Source organism: Triticum aestivum, chromosome 5B (assembly GCF_018294505.1).
Source record: "Triticum aestivum cultivar Chinese Spring chromosome 5B, IWGSC CS RefSeq v2.1, whole genome shotgun sequence".
NCBI classification, from domain to species: Eukaryota; Viridiplantae; Streptophyta; class Magnoliopsida; order Poales; family Poaceae; genus Triticum; species Triticum aestivum.
In genome coordinates, this window is record NC_057807.1 from 539,744,564 (window position 1) to 539,763,929 (window position 19,366).

The window sequence follows — 19,366 nt, forward strand, 5'->3', positions numbered from 1 at the left end:
GAAAAATTATAATCAACAAACATTTTATGCTCTTTGAAGATTAAAATAATGACATGAATTTAAATACTAACATACACTAGAAACTACTACTAAGATATATTTTTTGTTTGTACTACCTCTGTTCCAAAATAGTTGAAGTTCTGAGATTTTTCAAAGTCAAACTTGTTTAAGTTTGACCAACTCTACTGGAAAATATATTAACATCTAGAACACCAAATTAGTCTCACAAGATTCTTTATGAAGTATATTTTAGTAATATGTGTATTTGGTGTTATAGATCTTAGCATATTTTCCTATACAAACCTAGAACTTCAATTGTTTTGGAACAGAGGGAGTTTGATTTAAATTATCTACCATGATATTTAATAAAATTAAATTTGTATACATACACACATAGACATGAAAATTTGTGTATACTATATGATTTATGTATTTCAAAAGTTAATTCAAAAGAGTTTTTAACAACTAAAAGAATTATTGTTACATCATACATTTTTATTTTGACAGGTTTTTCCAATGATATAATTTGCAATTTTATGACAAGGAATATTATAACTATTGTGTGGCAATATTGTTACGTGGCTACTATAATAGCTAATTAATAAAATTTATACACATTAAAACTATAATATGTTAAATTAATTTAAATAATAATAAAAGTTTGGTACAAAAATATTTGATTTCCAATTTAAACTCAAATGCCTCTACGAACTCAGAATTAAAATCGACTACTTTCTGTTTCCTGATGGCAGTCGGCATCTTTAGTTTTGTCACATGTGAAACTGATAGATCGGATTTAGTATGACCCAATGTGCGAAATAATATTAGATTCATTGGTCTTGAGTGAGTTAAATGGATAAACATTGTGCAAATTTTTAGTTTGTGATTAATCTGGGTTTAAATATTACTGACTTGGGGACTACGTGTTACGGAAGACTTTGTTTTAAGAGAAGCATATAGCTGACGGTGTCACAAATAATTAGTTTCATTCATCATGTTTTATCACAGATGTTAAATTTCTCTGCTTATATCAGTAGTCATATAATAAATATTTCATATTTCTTTTATATCCTTCAACCGTAGTGTTGAATTGGATGGTTCTTTGCGATGAGTTATCAATTTTTTTTCTATTAAAGTGAATTAGCAATATTTGTTTCTTAGTTAACTGAAATATTTACATCTTTGTTAAGTAGGAGTGAGAGAGAAATCTTATGTCTTTTTCTGAGAAAAAAACCCTTATTATAGAACATAAAAAAAATTATGTGCCTCTGCCTCTTCTTTTAACCTGTGGGAAGGACCAGTCCATATAGACCCATATTACAGCCCAGGCGATTAACCCAGCCGCGTCCGGCCCAGCTATATTCATATCTCCACCTGTCACCCTCGGGGGCCGTGCTACTAGGGTTCAAGGCCCTCGACGTGCCAAGTCAGCCGCTTAAACAAACAGTCTCACAGCGAGACGAAGCCACGGCCCGCGGCCTGGCCACGTGGCCCGCTCCCGGTCCAGTCTCCACGAACACCGGAACCGAGCGAATCCTCCTCTTCCTTCTCCTCTTTCTCCCCCCTCGCGCGCCGGGATTCTCCTCCCTCCCACCCACGGCGCCGCAAAAATGGCCTCGCGCGGAGGAGCCGGCGGCGAGGCGGCGGGGGCGGAGGCGGCGAGGAGGGGCGTAGGCGTCGGCGTTGGGGGAGGGAGAGGGATGCGGCTGTTCTCGCCGGAGTACTACGCCCTGTGCTTCGGCGGCGGGATGCTGGCGGCCGGCGCAACCCACCTCGCCATCACCCCGCTCGACGTCCTCAAGGTCAACATGCAGGTACGCGTGCGCTCGCCGCCGTATGATGCCCGTTGGGAACCCTGCGCGGAGGGGGAATGCCTGTGGGTTCGGTAATTAGGATTATTCTAGCTGGCGAGAGGGAGAAATGGTGCTCTCTCGAGGTCGAATTACAGCGTGCTCGATGCAGCCGAGGATTCTTCCTGTGTGGGCGATCTCGTGCGAGCTCTGACCTAGTATTTCAGTGTAGCAGGCCATATATAGCTTGTATAAACTTGGTAACTTTTTAGCTCCTGGCTGAAACTGCTCCTTTGGAGAGGCATGGCCATGACCATGTTTGCCTGCTCGTATAACGATTTATTACTCGGCAACGGTAGAAGAAACATCAGAAGCTGGGGGATCATGTCAGATTGGACACGAACGAGTGTATTGTAGCTGGAACTGAAGACATGTCCCTTTGTTGGTCTTAAAAAACAAGGCCCTTATGCGTATCTTGTATGGAGACCTGTAATAATACTGCTATCTCCACTTTAATTAATGCCTTGCGGTTTTCTGATGCCTCACAAATTATCCTACGAATGCCTTCGGCTTTATAATTGTTCCTTTTATCTGTTTTTGGTCAGGTGAATCCAGTTAAGTATAACACTATATGTTCAGGACTGAGTTCTCTTGTAAGAGAAGAGGGTGCTTCGTCGCTTTGGAGAGGCTGGGGAGGGAAGCTATTCGGCTACGGCGCGCAGGGTGGCTGCAAGTTTGGCCTCTACGAGTTTTTCAAGAAGCAGTATTCTGATGCGCTGGTGGACAGCAACAGGAGCACAGTTTACTTTCTTAGCAGCGCCTCTGCTCAGATCATAGCTGATGTTGCCCTCTGCCCCTTTGAATCGGTGAAAGTCCGTGTGCAGACACAGCCCATGTTTGCAAAAGGTTTGGTCGATGGCTTTCCAAGGGTGTATGCCGCTGAAGGCTTGTCTGGGTAAGCTTCCTTTGTATTATTCTTAGGTTCATTAGATTCACTATTGGTATGCCTGGACATACGATCTTTAGTCTTCCTGAGTTCTGAATTTATGGAAAGTGCATTTCTTGTTTATTGCAGATTTTACAGGGGGCTTTTACCGCTTTGGGGACGAAATCTTCCATGTAATAACTCCCCCTGTTTTGCATATTAATTGTTTGCAAAATCCTACTGTGCCAATTAAAGTAACTTATCAGGAAGTTATCAGTGTGTTAATTTTCCCGCATAGAAGATAAATCTAGTTAGATATATGGTGTAGGTATGTTCTTCTAAAAATAGTTGTAGCTATGCAGTATTAGAGTGAATTAAATCTTGCTTGGTTCCTGATTTTATCAGAATGAATTTAAAGGTTCTCCCTCTGTAAAGAAGTGTAAGACCGTTTAGCACACTAAACACTAAAGTAGTGAGCTAAACGGTCTCACATTTCTTTACAGAGGGAGTACTTGTTGCTTGAACTGTAAAAAGGGACTCCATGAGTTAAGTGTGAGAGGCAAACACAGGTTGCATTTATATCAGAATAGTGTCCACCTTTTGTCTTGTGGTGGTCATTTGTGCTACTCGGTGAGCTAGGAACAATGATAGTCAGTTTGCTTCTGATACATGGAAAGTTATCTTTATGTTATAATTGAACCTTTCCCCAAGTTAATTAGTCCATTAGTGCATCACCTTTTTTCTGACATGTACAGGTTCATCTTATCCTAAATTTTATTTTTCCTGCAGTTTCTATGATAATGTTTTCGTCATTTGAGCATACCGTGGGCTTCCTATACCAGAAAGTCATTCAAAAGAAGAAACAGGATTGTTCAACAGCACAGCAGCTTGGCGCTACATGCCTGGCTGGATATATTTCTGGTGCTGTTGGTACTGTTGTTTCAAATCCTGCAGATAACATCGTTTCTTCTCTGTACAACAAAAAGGCTAAAAACATTATACATGTAAGGATGCGACTCTACCTGTCCAGCCCACAAATTAGTTAATTTCAAGTCTTGACACTCTGTTCCTTTAATAATCACATTGTATCCCTTTCAGGCTATAAAAAGCATTGGACTGCGTGGGCTGTTCACAAGAAGCCTGCCCATTCGAATTACCCTTGTAGGGCCTGTCGTGACCATGCAATGGTTCTTCTACGATACCATTAAGATATTTACTGGATTGTAAGTGTGCACTTCGATGGCTGGAATAATTTCCTTATCTTATCTACAGACTGTATTTTCTGCTGTTGGTAGCTCTTATTTACAAACTGTATTTTCTGTTGTACATTCTTGAAAGCTCTCGTCATGACTGTTGATCTGTTTATTTCAGGCCACCCAGTGGAGGGCTTCCTCGTGATCTGGAAAAAGTTGACAGATAATGTGACCTGTTCTACAGAAGTCTATCGATACATTTTTTGGTTTCTCAGAGGCACTCGGAAGTATTTTACCCACAGTTCTGAGTTCTTGATGATCATGACGAGTTTGAGTGATTTGTAGTTGTAGGGAACAGTAGCTAACTGAACCATATGAAGGATTTGTATGTTCTAGATGCATCTTAGACAACCATAAGTCCATGAACTTCAGCACCCCTTTGGCACCTATGTTACAGCCTGGTGTGTTTTCAGGATGCTTTGTAGTATTCCCATGTCGAAGTTTGTTGTGTGAGGAAATGTCATTTTGCCGTGCATGCAAACGATCGGCTATAGATCCATTGTAAATAATGTTGCAGAGGATGAAAACTGGAATCATAATATTATGTGTGATGTTACTGTTCTTTATTTGTTTGTAGTGATCAAATTCCCTTGCAAGTTGTCATTTACACTATATTCTCAGGGGTAAGTAACAATTTGGATACTCTCATTTCTTGTATCATGTACAAAAATACTTGTGTTATATCTGTTAAAAAAATATACTTACAGTATTCTCATCAACACAGGAACAAAATGAGAAGAAAAAACATTGACAGTTTCAACTTCCTGCTACTCCCTCCCTAAAGAAATATAAGAGTGTTTAGATCACTATTTTAGGGATCTAAATGCTCTTATATTTCTTTACAGAGGGAGTACAAGTTAAGTGCAGGAATTCAGTAAATAATTCTGAGGTGTGGAACCTGAAGAAGTGTTTTCAGCTGCAGAGAAACAGAGGAGCTCACCGGCAGCTAGTTGGCTGCGATCTTCACGTCCGGGTTGCGCATCGGCTTGAGCCACATGTCGGCGACCACCCTCGACGACATGCTCCAGAGCACGTCGGTCCCGACCTTCCCCGCTGCGGCCCCCGACGGCCGTCCCTTCTTGCCGGCCTTGCCGAGCCCGTAGGCGACGAGCCAGTGCGTCGCCGTCAGCCTCTGCCTCTCGCCGTCCCACACGCTACGCCGGTCGGCCGTCTTCAGCCGCATGCCCCCGACGTGCATGTTGGCCACCTTGAACCTGGTCTCGCCATCGGCGCCGGTGGCGGCCCGTCCCGCCTGGATTACCACGATGGACGGCGCGCCGACCGCCTCGTACCGGCGCATGGGGTCCCTCAGCTGCGCCACCACCAGCATGGTCGCCGCGTCCGCGCCGGCGCACGCGCTCGCCCACTCCTCCGGCGGCACGGCGGCGTCCAGGGGGTGCCCGCCGTCCGCCGCGTCGGTGACCGGGGACACGTCGAAGGGAGCCTGCTCTTCGGCGGTGCCGGCCTGCACCTTGAGCGCTTCGATGGCCATCGTCTCTATCTTTTGCAGCGAGAACGGCAGGATCTCGTCCACGGTCACCGGCGCCTCATGGGCGTTCCAGATGCCGGTGGCGATCCTCTCCTTGCGCCCGTCGCTCATCGCCGCCGACATTGTCCGGAGCAGAGAGACGGACTCGGCCGCGCTGGAGCTCGCGCCGAGCTCCTTGCTCCGCGCGCTGATGATCGCCGACGCCATGCCCTCGAAGGCGATCTGCTCTGCCGTCTTGCCGACTACCTCGTCGGTCGCGGTGAGTGCACCCAGCTTCGCGCACAGGGCCTCGCATCCGCCGGCGCACAGCCGCTGGAACACCTCCGCGCCGCCGCCGGGGAGCTTCTGGCCGCGGAGGATGAACGGCTTGGACAGTTGCATGGCGAGCTTGGGAAGCTCCTTTCTAACAACCGGGATGTCAAACGGGTTCGTTGCGGCCAGGTAGCCGCCGTCCCGGGTCTGCACGATGGGGCCAAGCCCCTTGCCGAGGTCGGAGATGTAGCAAGCCTCGTCGGCGCCGGTGCCCGGCTTCGCGCTGGACTTGAGCGATGACACCTGAGGAGCGGCCGCTGACTTGCCATTGTCCTCTCCCTGCTCCAGCAGCTGCAGGAACTCTCTGGTGACCTCCTCCTCGTCGGCCTCCAGCCCCTCCACCGCTGCCTCGTCCTCCTGCGGCTCTGCCGGCTTGTCGGCATCCTCTTCCGGCGTGTCGCCGAGCATCAGTGACTCTAGCGCCTTGATCTGGTTGGTGATCGCCTCCAGCTCGTTGAGGCGCCACATGCTCGCGCTGTCGTGCACGACCTCCTTGACCACCTCATCGCCGGCCGCCGGCGTTGTGCCCTCCTCCTCCTCCTCCTTATCCTTGTCTTCTTTCTTGCTGTCGGCGTTCGCTTCGTCCTTCTCTTCTTGCCCCTCCACGCCTTTGTCGACGACATCGAAGTCGAACTCCGGGAACTCCGAGTCATCCACTTTCGCCTCCGGCTCCGGCTCCGGCTCTCTCTTCTGATCCTGCTTGGGCTCGGGCACCGGAGCACTAGGTCCGTCGAGCTTGAAGTCGTCGATGCCACTCAAGTCCTGCGCAGGCGTGCCCTTCGCCGGCGTAAATGACGGCTCCGATCGCGTGACCTTGGGGCTCGTGATGCTAAACGACGTCTTGCTCTGCTTCCGTGCGAACAACGCCGACGAGGTAGAGGAGGAGGCAGCAGTCTTGGTGGCCGGCTGGCTGTACAGCCCGACGCCGCCGTCCTCCATGATCTGGAACGCGAGCGTCACGACGAGCTCGCCGCCTTTGGCCTTGCCGGCGAGCGGGAACGCCATCTGCCACTGCCGGACGCGCTCCCCTTGCTGGCTCTTCTCCGTGGACTCCTTGACGAGGGCGCTCACGTCCACCGTGCTCTGGCCAAGGTCCAGCTCCGGCGCGTCCACGGCGACCACGGACAGGAGGAACGGACGGGGTTCGAACTTCGCCGGAGGCTTGCCGGCGCCCCCGCCGCTGCAGTAGACGTGGCAACGGACGAAGAGCGTCTCCTCGAAGTCCGCCGCCCCCTGCTGCACACGGGACGGCATCGTCTGCACGGCGCCCTCGCGCGACTCCTTCTTGCGTACGGCCACGGCGAGGCGGAGCCCGTCCATGGACGACGGCAGGCCCTGCGCCACCGCCACCTCGACGGAGAAGAGACAGCCGAGGCGGGTCATGCCGATGTGCGACAGCGCGCGCATCGGCTTCCAGCCCCATAACCCCTTCTTCTTCTCCCCGCCGCCCAGCGCCGGGGAGGCCGCGGCGGCGAAGCTCCGGCTCTTGGACGGCGCCGCGGCGCTCAGAACGCCGCGGTCGTCGTCCTCGTCGTCATCCTCCTTCTTCCCCGCCTTTCCCCTCGACCGGAACGGCGAGGTCATGGACATGCGGCGGGTACGCGGGCGCGCGGCCTCTGCCCTGAGCGCCTCCGCCGCTAAGACATCCTCGCCGACGACACCGCGCGGGAGGGCGAGCGACGCGTGGCGGCGGTTGCTGTGCGCCTGGTAGAGCGTGTGGCTGAGCGCGTCGAGCTCCTGGAGGGTCTGGTCGCGGGGCTTGCCGTCGTCGGCCATGGCGGCGGCAACACGCGCTCGTCGACCCGATCACCTCACCGGCAGCGCACCACCTAGCTAGCCAGCAATCAGCTCGTGAAGACGCACGGAGGCGAAGAGGTCACGTGGTGTAGTGTGGTGCAGCTAGAGAGAGTGTGGATAAGCCGAGACAAGAAGGTGAAGTGTGTGGCGGTGGGGCGGGAGGGCGTCGCCATGGCTGGCTGGCGACAGCTTTGGAGGTACTCGGGAGGGGGGAGCGGGTGGCGGAGGAGGGCCGACGTACGGCCGGGCCACCGGCGATTTGAGCTCGTGGTGCTCTCGCGGTCGTTGGTTTCGCGCCAAGAAGCTAAGCTGCGGTGGGGACCAGTTGGCCTGAGTAGCAGCCAACGGATCATGTGATTGGATAAATAGCACCAGATTTTAGAGGATAATGCTCTAAGCTTGTCTTCTTTTTAATCTATCTATATCTATACCAATATAAAAAGACCCAAAGGGCAGATCCAAACCATCTCGACCGTCAAATCATGTTATCGAGCTGTTCAAATCGCTCCAATGTTGAGCACTAAACACGTTTAACGCTCTAAATTTTTTTTTGAGGGAAAGCAGAGCTTTATAAATTAACGGTGCTCGGGCATATCGCCTGAGACACAAACTGCCACTTGGGGCGGTACATCAGAGTTCCAGCTAATGCTGTTATTGGGTAAACACAAACGGCCTATAACTGCTAATTCATGGGCTACAGAGTTTGCTTCTCTTTTACAATGCTGTTATTGGTTAAACACGTTTAACGCTTTAATTACCCACCACTGCCTTGGTTATAAACATGTTTTAACTTAACTCTATCTCATGAAATCTGCCATGTAATTAATATCCTACCATTCCCGCGAAAAAAGTAATTGATATCTTATCAAATACCAACGTGCAACAGATATATCTTACCTAATATAAACGTGCATTGCACGTACATTATTACTAGTATATGAAAAGACCAGATTGCCCCGTTCCGCGCCACCTTTCAACTTAGTAGGATTGGAAAATTTGAATTAGCTACATTTTAAGATGTGACTGTGGAGATGATGTGTGCCAACCACTACTGTTCTGAAGCACATTCTTGCGGCCAATATATCATTCTAAAAAGTTCGTCGAAACCAGAGTGGCAAATGAACCCCAAACAAAGCTTATGATCTCTACATGCTACAACCACAGTGCATTGCATTTCCAGAAAAAACTTTGCAGTGCAGGTGCAGCTTTGAAACTGAAGACGAAAAGGGGAACTAGCACCCAGACACAATGCTTGGCAGACTTTTATTACCTCAACCATCACACAAATTAGAATAGCAAGTACATGAACAACATGTTTTTTATTTTCTGTTATTGCCCAAAAGAACATTTGATACACACAGGTATGAACATATACTCATGCAAGGAAAATGCAGAACAAGGCTGGCACAAAGGAGTACAAGGGCTTCAGTCCAAGCTATTTACTTAGATTTCTCTTGCTCTTCCTTGTCACCGCTTGTTTCGGCAAACCCCCGCCTTTCATCAGCAGACGCGGTGATGACGGGCATCCAGACATCGGCGGTGCTGCTCAGAAGCGATTTCACCTCTGGGTCAGATGTAATGGCAGATGATATCATCTTGTCGACATTATCGAGCCTTGCCGACAGTCTGTCCAGCTCTGCGGCTATTTCTAACTGAAGAGAGAGTTGGAACAAAGCTAATGAGCCAATAAGACATAGATTCATGGAAAGGGGAAGCAGGATGTGCTGGTAAGATTGTTGCAGTTACCTCATCAAGTTGCTTAGGTGCCTTCTCTGGAACCTTAGTGACTTCTAGGCCCAGCGCTTCAATCTTTGCTCTCAATTCTACCTCTTCCTGGTTGCTCATTGACTCCACCTACATATATTAACAAAAGGGGATTGAAGACCTGTTAATTTATCAAAAGTTCATCACCAATAGACAAATGTGGTATTGCCATGGAAAATATACAGGCTGAATTGTCTGAAGTAAAAAATATGATCTGGAAACTGAGGTGAATCGTATGAGACAATGTTGATGAACTGGTATACTACAAAATTATGGGACAAAGCATCCCATGCATGGCATTGCCAGTATTCAGATACAGCTAGAGACAGTAAGTAGGGTAGAGGCACGGAGACACCAAGGTAATTATACTCAAGAGTCCATCACCACAAGACAAATGCGGTACTGCCATGGAAAATATACAAGGCTGAATTGTCTGAAGTAAGAAATATACTCAGGAAAGTGCGGTGTAAGAGTAAACTAACAGTTTTCGCATAACAAATGTCCCAATCGACAGAGACAACATCAATGAACTGGTATTCAGATTATGAGACAAAGCATCACACGCATGGCATTGCCAATATTCAGATACAGCTAGACACAGTAAGTAGGGCAGATGCACGGGGGCACAGATACACATAATATTTGCTAAGCGCCTGTTCGGCAGTCCTCCGCGGAGCGGAGCGCGCGGAGCGGCCTTTAGTCAACTCTGAAAATTATACCTGGATTGCCGCTCCGCTCCGGCGCGGAACCGCGGAGCAGAGGGAATCCGAACGCGGCCTAAGTTTCTGCTAAAACAATGCAAAACAGCTACCAATGATTCTGGCTATCCTATTCTGTCTTGCAAATCACCACACGATGAAACAAACATACAACCAGTGATGATTTTCATGATTTGTGAGTGAAAACCAGGTAAAGTAGTACAGGTGCTTGGGTGTTGGCGTTTTGGCCATATATCAGATAGAGATAACAGCAATGTCAACGATTGTAAGCAGAACTGCAGAACCAGACGCGTTCCCCCTCTCTAATCCCCGCCAGATCCGGGAAAAGAAGGTCCTCGGACCGGAACAAACCGATCCTCCCGGTCGGGAAACCTGCGAGCCAGGCTCCAATCGACGGCGGGGAGGCGGCCGGCCGGCCAGCGAGGAATCGAGATCGGACGCGGATCGAGACGGCGTGCGGGCGTGCGTACCTCCTGCAGAAGGTCGGTGAGGAGCTGGAAGAGCTGCGCGTCCGGCCTCCCCTCCCCCGCCATCGTGAAGCTCCTCCGATGGTTTGATTTCCCTACGGGATTCTTCTCCGGCGAGTCGTTGCTTCGTGCGCCGGGTTGGATTCGGATGGATACTTTGGCTTGGTTTTGCTTTCCCTCGAGCAAGCTTGACGTGTCGACTGATTCGGAGGAGTTCTGGACTGACTGGACCAGTCCTTGTTGGGCTTGGTATTCTCTTAGCAGAATTGTTGGGCTTGATACATCGGAGAGTAAAGTCAGATAAAAAAAAGGAGAGTAAGTTCTAAAAAAAAGATAAAATAGGAACGAATACCTCAACCTTTTTCCTTTATTGGATTTTCTTTATTTTGCTCAAAAACAATATTGGATTTTCTTTATATATACTGCAATGCATCAGGGCAAAGGGTAAATTTGGAGAAGTCCTCTATTTTTTTAAGTAAAAATGTCCTAATGAGCTGAAAGAAGAGGTTAAAGAAGTTTTGGGGTGCACTCAGAAGCACTATCAAAGAAGTAAAGTATCTAGGATTGCCTACGGATGTGGGAAGATCTAAGAGTGGAGTCTTCAAATATTTGAAAGATAGATTGTGGAAGAGGATCGATACAAGGATGGACTGAATAATCGTTATCTACGGCACGCAAAGAAGCTATCATTAAGGCTGTTTTAAGTTACCACGGGGGTCTATGTGAACATATTGATGCATCTCTGAGGAAGTTTTGGTGGGGAGCAAAGGAAGGGAAGAGGAAGACCGCTTGGGTCTCGTGGAGAAACAGGTGTCGGCCGAAATATTTAGGAGGCATGGGTTTCAGGAAGACGGGATTGTTCAATCTGGCGCTACTAGCTAAAAGGGCTGAAGAATTATTCAAGAACCGAATTCACTTAGTTCTCAAATACTAAAGGCGGTTTATTTCCTGAATAGTGAGTTCTTGCAAGCCAAGCTAGGAAATAGACCATCGCAGATTTGGAGGTCCATACTTGAAGGAAGAGAGGTCCTTAAACAGGGGATGATAAGAAGAATAGGCAATGAGGAATCAACAAGTATCTGGAATGAAAATTGGCTTCTAAGAGATATGATGAGACTATTAGCACCTTTGCAAGGAAATCACCCGGATCTAGTAAGCGAACTGATAGATAAACCGAACAGATGTTGGAATGTGACCACTTTGGATGACCACCTACTGTTGATTGAGGGAAATAAACAAGTTATGAGAGCTGGGAGCGTACTCATCAACCGTGCAGCAGAGTTCGTTTTCAATCTATTCATCTTCAATCATTTTGATTATTTTCAAACATAACGTTGACATATCTCCATACGTTTTGGTCACGGTGTAGCTCCTAAGGCACCCTATACCGGTATACCCTATACACTTGGACGAAGGGGGAGAGTATATGGTTAAAAACTTGACAGCAAATTTAAATATATTTTTTAAATGACATATAGCACATACTCCGTATTTAGCTAGTCAAACAATACTTCCCCCTCTTATTTGGTCGGTGTCCAGCAGTCTCAGGACTGGGCGGCGACGGCCGGCTGGCTAGCTAGCTGGTCGGTTCGCTCGGTGGAGTCGGCGGAGAGCGCGAGAGAATTGGAGACCGGTCGTGTTGATTTTTGCTGGCACTCCTCTTCCGTTCCTTGTCAAAGTCCAAATCCAGGACGTAGTCAGCTTGATCGCCGTGTTCCTTTGCTTATTTACCAGAGAGAAAATGCATACGTAGGTACATACGTGCAGCTAACGAACGTGCTTCTAGTGTTCTTTTACTAGTTCTGTAGTTTCCATGCCACCTTCCGTACGTTTTAGCGACCATTCAACGACCGGTCTAGCGGCGAGCGCATACCCATTCCAAGACAGCGAAAGCAGTTTGCAAAGAAAATGTACTACATGCAGCTTCCAAACAGGTGAGCCCGTGGCTGCCCTCCGGCGCAAGGTAATTGAGGACATCTTCAACGCCGTTTCTCAAATCAATTGCATAAGTCGGTATAGCTTGAACCACCGACTTAACTAAAACTTAGATGACAAGCATCTCTCTTCCATCCAGTTAGTCCGAGAATCATAATATGATCAACTAGGTATTGAAAATTGTCATTCTATCTTACCACAGAGTAGTCCTGGTCATGGGCAGCCTGGCCCGACCCGGCCCGAAAAAGCCCGACCCGACGCTGCTCCCGGGTCGGGCTCGGGCATAGATTTTGAGCCCGAAGGCCGGGCTTGGGCCCGTCGTTTTCGCGTTTTTTTAAGGGTGGGCCGGGCCGGCCCGAAGTCCGACGGGCTTTTATGCGTTCGGATCGGGCTTGAGCCTAGAAAACAAGCCCGATGGCCGGGCCGGTCCTGGGCCTAGGTTTTTTGCATCGGGCTTGGCTAGGCCCTGCCCGAGGTATGGCCAGGTATATCCTAGAGTTGCTAGAAAACCAAAGTACTTATCATTTGAAGCCTCCGTCACAATTTCCAAGGTAGAACAAGCATGTGCTTTCACTTCAACACTAGTACCTGGGATACAAAAATATGCTTAACTTAGCAACAGTCCCAAACTCGGGATTTCGTGGTGTTATTGTCATTTCTCTCCGTCAAAGACTTCTTTGGGTGGTGGCTAGTCGCTCTTGTCGACTCTCGCCAGCCTACTCGTTCGGGCATGGCCATCGCTCCCCGTAAGGACCGTGTGCACGTGCAACTATTGGGTTCGAGGCAAGTGGAGGAGACAACATAAAGTGACTTCAATTGGGTGGTACTTCTCGAGTACCAGATCTTGAGCTCTGGGGTGAAAACTCTGGTGTGTCCTAGTTGGTTATACCTCGCAATGGCGATGTTCTTTGCGTCGTTACCCTGATGATGGCATTGCTCGGAGTTTGCTCAAATTAGACCTCCAGGGTGAAAACCCATGATCCGCTCGGTTGGATCTGGCGACGGCGGCGCTTGTGCGTCGTTTCCTTCTTCGAGGCGTCGCTTTTGAAGAACCCTTCTCGCAGTTCTTGTGATGTCAAGAGATGGTTGGCACAGAAGGTCGGTGAGGAGCTGGAAGAGCTGCGCGTTCGGCCTCCCCTCCCCCGCCATCGTGAAGCTCCTCCGATGGTTTGATTTCCCTACGGGATTCTTCTCCGGCGAGTCGTTGCTTCGTGCGCCGGGTTGGATTCGGATGGATACTTTGGCTTGGTTTTGCTTTCCCTCGAGCAAGCTTGACGTGTCGCCTGATTCGGAGGAGTTCTGGACTGACTGGACCAGTCCTTGTTGGGCTTGGTATTCTCTTAGCAGAATTGTTGGGCTTTTTACATCGGAGAGTAAAGTCAGATAAAAAAAGATAAAAAAAAGGAGAGCAAGTTCTAAAAAAAAGATAAAAAAGAGAGTAAAGTCAGATATAGCATCTTAAGCCCACGAACGAATACCTCAACCTTTTTCCTTTATTGGATTTTCTTTATTTTGCTCAAAAACAATATTGGATTTTCTTTATATATACTGCAATGCATCAGGGCAAAGGGTAAATTTGGAGAAGTCCTCTATTTTTTCCAGTAAAAATGTCCTAATGAGCTGAAAGATGAGGTTAAAGAAGTTTTGGGGTGCACTCAGAAGCACTATCAAAGAAGTAAAGTGTCTAGGATTGCCTACTAATGTGGGAAGATCTAAGAGTGGAGTCTTCAAATATTTGAAAGATAGATTGTGGAAGAGGATCAATGCAAGGATGGATTGAATAATCGTTATCTACGACACGCAAAGAAGTTATCATTAAGGCAGTTGCACATGCACTACCTACGCAGGTTATGGGCTGTTTTAAGTTACCATGGGGGGTCTATGTGAACATATTGATGCATCTCTGAGAAAGTTTTGGTGGGGAGCAAAGGAAGGGAAGAGGAAGACCGCTTGGGTCTCGTGGAGAGATAGGTGTCGGCCGAAATATTTAGGAGGCATGGAGTTTAGGAAGATGGGATTGTTCAAGAACCGAAATCACTTAGTTCTCAAATACTAAAGGCGGTTTATTTCCTGAACAGTGAGTTCTTGCAAGCCAAGCTAGGAAATAGATCATCGCATATTTGGAGGTCCATACTTGAAGGAAGAGAGGTCCTTAAACAGGGGCTGATAAGAAGAATAGGCAATTAGGAGTCAACAAGTATCTGGAATGAAAATTGGCTTCTAAGAGATGTGATGAGACTATTAGCACCTTTGCAAGGAAATCATCCGGATCTAGTAGGCGAACTGATAGATAAACCGAACAGATGTTGGAATGTGACCACTTTGGATGATCACCTACTGTTGATTGAGGGAAATAAACAAGTTATGAGAGCTGGGAGCGTACTCATCAACCGTGCAGCAGAGTTCGTTTTTAATCTATTCATCTTCAATCATGGTTGTACAACGTACACCAGAAATAATAAAAATTACATCTGTAGACCATCTAGCGACGACTACAAGCACTAAAGCGAGCCAAAGGCGCACCGCCGTTATCGCCCCTCCCTCGCCGGAGTCGGCACAACTTGTAGGCATGCGATGGCTCATTTTGATTGTTTTCAAACATAATGTTGGCATATCTCCATACGTGTTGGTCACGTGTAGCTCCTAACTCCTAAGGCACCCTATACCGGTATACCCTATACACTTGGACCAAGGGGGAGAGTAAAAACTTGACAGCAAATTTAAATATACATTTTGAATGACATATAGCACATATTTAGCTAGTCAAACAATACTTCCCCCTCTTATTTGGTCGGTGTCCAGCAGTCTGAGGACTGGGCGACGACGGCCGACTGGATAGCTAGCTGGTCAGTTTGCTCGGTGGAGTCGGCGGAGAGCGCGAGAGAATTGGAGACCGGTCGTGTTGATTTTTGCTAGCACTCCTCTTCCGTTCCTTGTCAAAGTCCAAATCCAGGTCGTCGTCAGCTTGATCGCCGTGTTCACTTGTTTATTTATAAGAGAGAAAATGCATACGTAGGTACATACGTGCAGCTAACTAACGTGCTTCTAGTGTTCTTTTACTAGTTCTGTAGTTTCCATGCCACCTTCCGTACGTTTCAGCGACCATTCAACGACCGGTCTAGCGGCGAGCGCATACCCATTCCAAGACAGCGAAAGCACTTCGCAAAGAGAATGTACTACATGCAGCTTCCAAACAGGAGAGCCCGTGGCTGCCCTCTGGCGCAAGGTAATTGAGGACACCTTAAACGCCGTTTCTCAAACCAATCGCATAAGTTGGTATAGCTTGGACCATCGACTTAATTAAAACTTAGATGACAAGCATCTTTCTTCCATCCAGTTAGTCCGAGAATCATAATACGATCAACTAGGTATTGAAAATTGTCATTCTATCTTTACCCCAGAGTTGCTAGAAAACCAAAGTATTTATCATTTGAAGCCTCCGTCATAATTTCCAAGGTAGAACAAACATGTGCTTTCACTTCAACACTAGTGGTGTTATTGTCATTTCTCTCCGTCAAAACTTCTTTGGGTGGTGGCGAGTCGCTCTTGTCGACTCTCACCAACCTACTCGTTCGGGCATGGTCATAGCTCGCCGTAAGGACCGTCCGCACGTGCAACTATTAGGTTCGAGGCAAGTGGAGGAGACAACATAAAGTGACTTCAATTGGGTGGTACTTCTCGAGCACTCGATCTTGAGCTCTGGGGTGAAAACTCTGGTGTGTCCTAGTTGGGTATACCTCGCAATGGCGACGTTCTTTGCGTCGTTACCCTGATGATGATATTGTTCGGAGTTTGCTCAAATTGGATCTCCAGGATGAAAACCCACGATCCGCTCGGTCGGATCTGGCGACGGCGGCGCTTGTGCGTCGTTTTCTTCTTCGAGGCGTCGCTTTTGGAGAAGCCTTCTTGCAGTTCTTGTGATGTCAAGAGATGGTTGGCGCCGATGGTCACCGTTGTATATCGTCAATCGTTGTTTTCATTGCTTCGAATTTTTTCGCTTCCTCTGCCTGTGCATAGCTTTTGTCTTTGTATGATTTTGCACTTTGTCGGGTTAGTCATTCGTGTGTGTTGCGTTGGCTGTGTGCATCCTAATTATACAGAGGCCTGATGTGTACTCATTATGATTGTATCCCTTGATGCTACTCTATGAGTCAATATAAAACACCCTTTATTGAAAAATCAACACTCACCACTTTGTCCAGAAGCTGAGCAGTAAGCATTCAGAATCATTTTCAGAAATTCAGCATTTTGTGCATTTTCCTTCATGAGAATAAGTGAATCATTAGCAAATAGAAGGTTAGTAACAGCTGGAGCTTCTGAACATACTTTAGCACCCACCAAAATTTCTTGTTCCTCAGCATGAACCAACAAGGCCGTGAGCCCTTCAGTGCGGTGCAGAGTAAGAAATGATGGGGGGGGGGGGGGGGGGGGGGTGACCCCCTCCCTTAAACTTCTTGATGGACAATAATTTTCATTACATGATCATTGTAGCAAACAATGTACTCAACAAAATTGAAAACGAGCATGACGAGATTTACTAAATCAACATGAAACACAAGTTTCAATAAAATTGCTTCCAGAGAAACCCATGCAACACGGTCATACGATTTATGCACATCCAATTAAATAGCACACCACCCCTCTTTGCCTTGTTTTTTTATTGCATGTAAACTCTCATAAGCTAGCAAAATATTGTCGGTGACTAGGCGTCTGGGGACCTTCAGTCGGGCTGCCAACATTTTCGAAATAACCTTGTAAATACAATGTTACAAAGGCTTATACGTATGAGTTGGTCCACCTTTTCTAGTGAATTCACTTTAGGGATCATAACGATGGTTGTATCATTCCACCCCTGCGACATACTCCAAGAATTCACTGCATGCAAAACCTCATGCACGAGATTCTCCCCTAACATAGGCCAAAACCTTTTATAAAAAAAATGCATGTAACCCATTGGGCCCATGAGCCTTGACATAACCAATAACAAACAAAGTTTTACACATTTCTTCAGCAGTACAAGGGGTCAGTAGAATAGAAATCATATCATAGAGAATAAAACTTTTAACCCTTGATAAGACCCCTCACACATCACATGATAGGTAAAAATATTAGAGAAATAACATAAGCTAAGGTTATTCAAGTCGTGATACCTTGGCACCAAATCTCATTATCATCTAACAACATTTTAATATGGTTCAGCTTCTTATGAGTTGTGGCCGCTCTATGAAAAAAATAAGATGAATTCCTATCACCATCCATGAGCCAGTTTACACGACCCCGCTGAAGCCAGCAAATCTCTTCTTGATCATGGAGATTTTCAATAAGCGTTTGGATTACTTTCTAATGGCTATGGATTTCATTATTCAATGGACCTGGTCCGACTCTTTCCAACTCCTTCAGTTTTGCAATGCATTTTTGGCCCCTTCAAAACATATCAGTCCCATTGATGGAGATCAGCATGGACCTCCCGAGTCTGAGTAGCCAAAGAAGGGAAGACACCAACAAGCTTAGCCCGAACCCAAGCCGTTTGAAAAATCGCATTCGTAGTTTTTCTTGCAGCCAATGAGCCTCAAACCATCGATCCCTATTCATACGTCATAGTTGTGAGTCGGCCATGTATTCCGTGTTCAAAACCATGGGCCTATGATCTAAGTGCACGTGTTGTTAATGGATCAACGGCGCCCCTGGGACCTTATCAGTATAGGCTCCATTACAAATAATCCCGTCAACCCTCTGTCTAATAATCCCTCTGCTTCATGTGGGTGGTTCTCCAATATAACCATTGTCATGAGGGCCACAATCGGCCAAACATTACCTAAAGGCTTGCATCATTCCAATTGGACGTTGACTGCCTCCTTCTTTCTCACTACCAAACAATATTTCACTAAATTTCCCAAGTACTAGCCATGGGGCATTGTAATTACCATGGAGATTACGAAAGTATTCCCATGATAGATGATTTCTATCCCACGTGGTTTCACCGTAGAACCTGGTTAACCGCCATGCTACTTCGTTTCCAAACATGATCACCCCACAAGAAAATTCTGACAAGAAATAAACGGAACAAATGCATTTGCTTTATCAAAAAATAAGACTAGATCACCCACCAAGAAACATGACTTCACCACATCCACTCAATGACTGCTAAACAATTATCACACGTAGCATCAAAACCTTTCACTACATGCTCCTCCGACCAAGATGGTACAACAGAAAAAATAATCTCCTCATGGTGTCTTAGTGACTTGACGACCAAGAAACTTGCAGCCGAGGGAGATATACCAGCCGTGACAACTCACGGGAACCGTCCTGGGATAAGAAACGTCGATGCCCGTGCCGTCACCAGTAGCATAAACCGCATAAAAACGTAGACAAACTAAATGATGATACCTACAGATCCCCACCTCATTAACCTCCCCTCTCCTCCCTGAATTTCAAGGTGGGCCCCATGCCCCCCTAATTTTCAAAAAATGCCCACGTCAGTGTGTGACCTAATTTCCGTAAGATACTTTCATAGCTATATCGTAGTTTGTTTTGAATCTACTTCCTTACAAGACCTAATCCTTTCGATCTTTGAGCTCCTCGGCATCCTTGGCTTTGTCTTGTAGGTTCCATTGTCATGTGTGATTCGCAATTTGACAAGTATGCTTATTTGATGGACAAACAAAATGTCATTTTATCTCTCTCGAATAGACAACTAGGCATGTGCGAGAAAATTCTCAAGGAACGTCTCCTTTCTGAAAATGCAACTATCCCTGGGTGGTTTTGGTAATTCCTAACAACATATATCTCATTGAGCTAATGCTACTTCAAGATAAATATTTCAGGAAAGCTCAATGATTGGCATGGCATGGATGAGAAAAGTGGATCCCTCAAAATGCTAAGGACAAAAGGATTGGCTCAAGCTCAAAGCTC

At 46.9% G+C, this 19,366-nt stretch overlaps 3 protein-coding genes across 3 annotated transcripts; 1 reads left to right on the forward strand and 2 right to left on the reverse strand.

The window, feature by feature from the left end:
- The first annotated feature begins 1,479 nt into the window (after window positions 1-1,479).
- On the forward strand, window positions 1,480-4,530 carry LOC123113042 (mitochondrial phosphate carrier protein 1, mitochondrial). The gene is made up of 6 exons (XM_044534152.1): window positions 1,480-1,814; window positions 2,396-2,745; window positions 2,866-2,909; window positions 3,505-3,719; window positions 3,814-3,938; window positions 4,087-4,530. The coding sequence occupies exons 1-6, from the start codon at window positions 1,611-1,613 to the stop codon at window positions 4,133-4,135; spliced, it is 987 nt and encodes a 328-aa protein (XP_044390087.1). The 5' UTR covers window positions 1,480-1,610; the 3' UTR covers window positions 4,136-4,530.
- A 55-nt stretch (window positions 4,531-4,585) lies between these two features.
- Window positions 4,586-7,853, reverse strand: LOC123113041 (protein PLASTID MOVEMENT IMPAIRED 1). The gene has a single exon (XM_044534151.1). The coding sequence runs from the start codon at window positions 7,543-7,545 to the stop codon at window positions 4,915-4,917; it is 2,631 nt and encodes an 876-aa protein (XP_044390086.1). The 5' UTR covers window positions 7,546-7,853; the 3' UTR covers window positions 4,586-4,914.
- Window positions 7,854-8,808: 955 nt separating this feature from the next.
- LOC123116829 (uncharacterized) lies at window positions 8,809-10,746 on the reverse strand. Its single transcript, XM_044537722.1, has 3 exons — window positions 10,520-10,746; window positions 9,313-9,420; window positions 8,809-9,218 (listed from the first exon to the last, which is right to left on the reverse strand). The coding sequence occupies exons 1-3, from the start codon at window positions 10,580-10,582 to the stop codon at window positions 9,006-9,008; spliced, it is 384 nt and encodes a 127-aa protein (XP_044393657.1). The 5' UTR covers window positions 10,583-10,746; the 3' UTR covers window positions 8,809-9,005.
- Window positions 10,747-19,366: the final 8,620 nt, after the last annotated feature.

Bases quoted from the DNA above. Each gene is read 5' to 3' on its own strand.
- LOC123113042 (XM_044534152.1), top strand. From the start codon at position 1,611: ATGGCCTCGCGCGGAGGAGCCGGCGGCGAGGCGGCGGGGGCGGAGGCG. The intron at 2,910-3,504 runs GTAATAACTCCC...TTTTTCCTGCAG, and splicing joins TTGGGGACGAAATCTTCCAT to TTTCTATGATAATGTTTTCG. The intron at 3,720-3,813 runs GTAAGGATGCGA...TATCCCTTTCAG, and splicing joins AGGCTAAAAACATTATACAT to GCTATAAAAAGCATTGGACT.
- LOC123113041 (XM_044534151.1), bottom strand. From the start codon at position 7,545: ATGGCCGACGACGGCAAGCCCCGCGACCAGACCCTCCAGGAGCTCGAC.
- LOC123116829 (XM_044537722.1), bottom strand. From the start codon at position 10,582: ATGGCGGGGGAGGGGAGGCCGGACGCGCAGCTCTTCCAGCTCCTCACC. The intron at 9,421-10,519 runs GTACGCACGCCC...TAATATATGTAG, and splicing joins TCACCGACCTTCTGCAGGAG to GTGGAGTCAATGAGCAACCA. The intron at 9,219-9,312 runs GTAACTGCAACA...CTCTCTCTTCAG, and splicing joins CACCTAAGCAACTTGATGAG to TTAGAAATAGCCGCAGAGCT.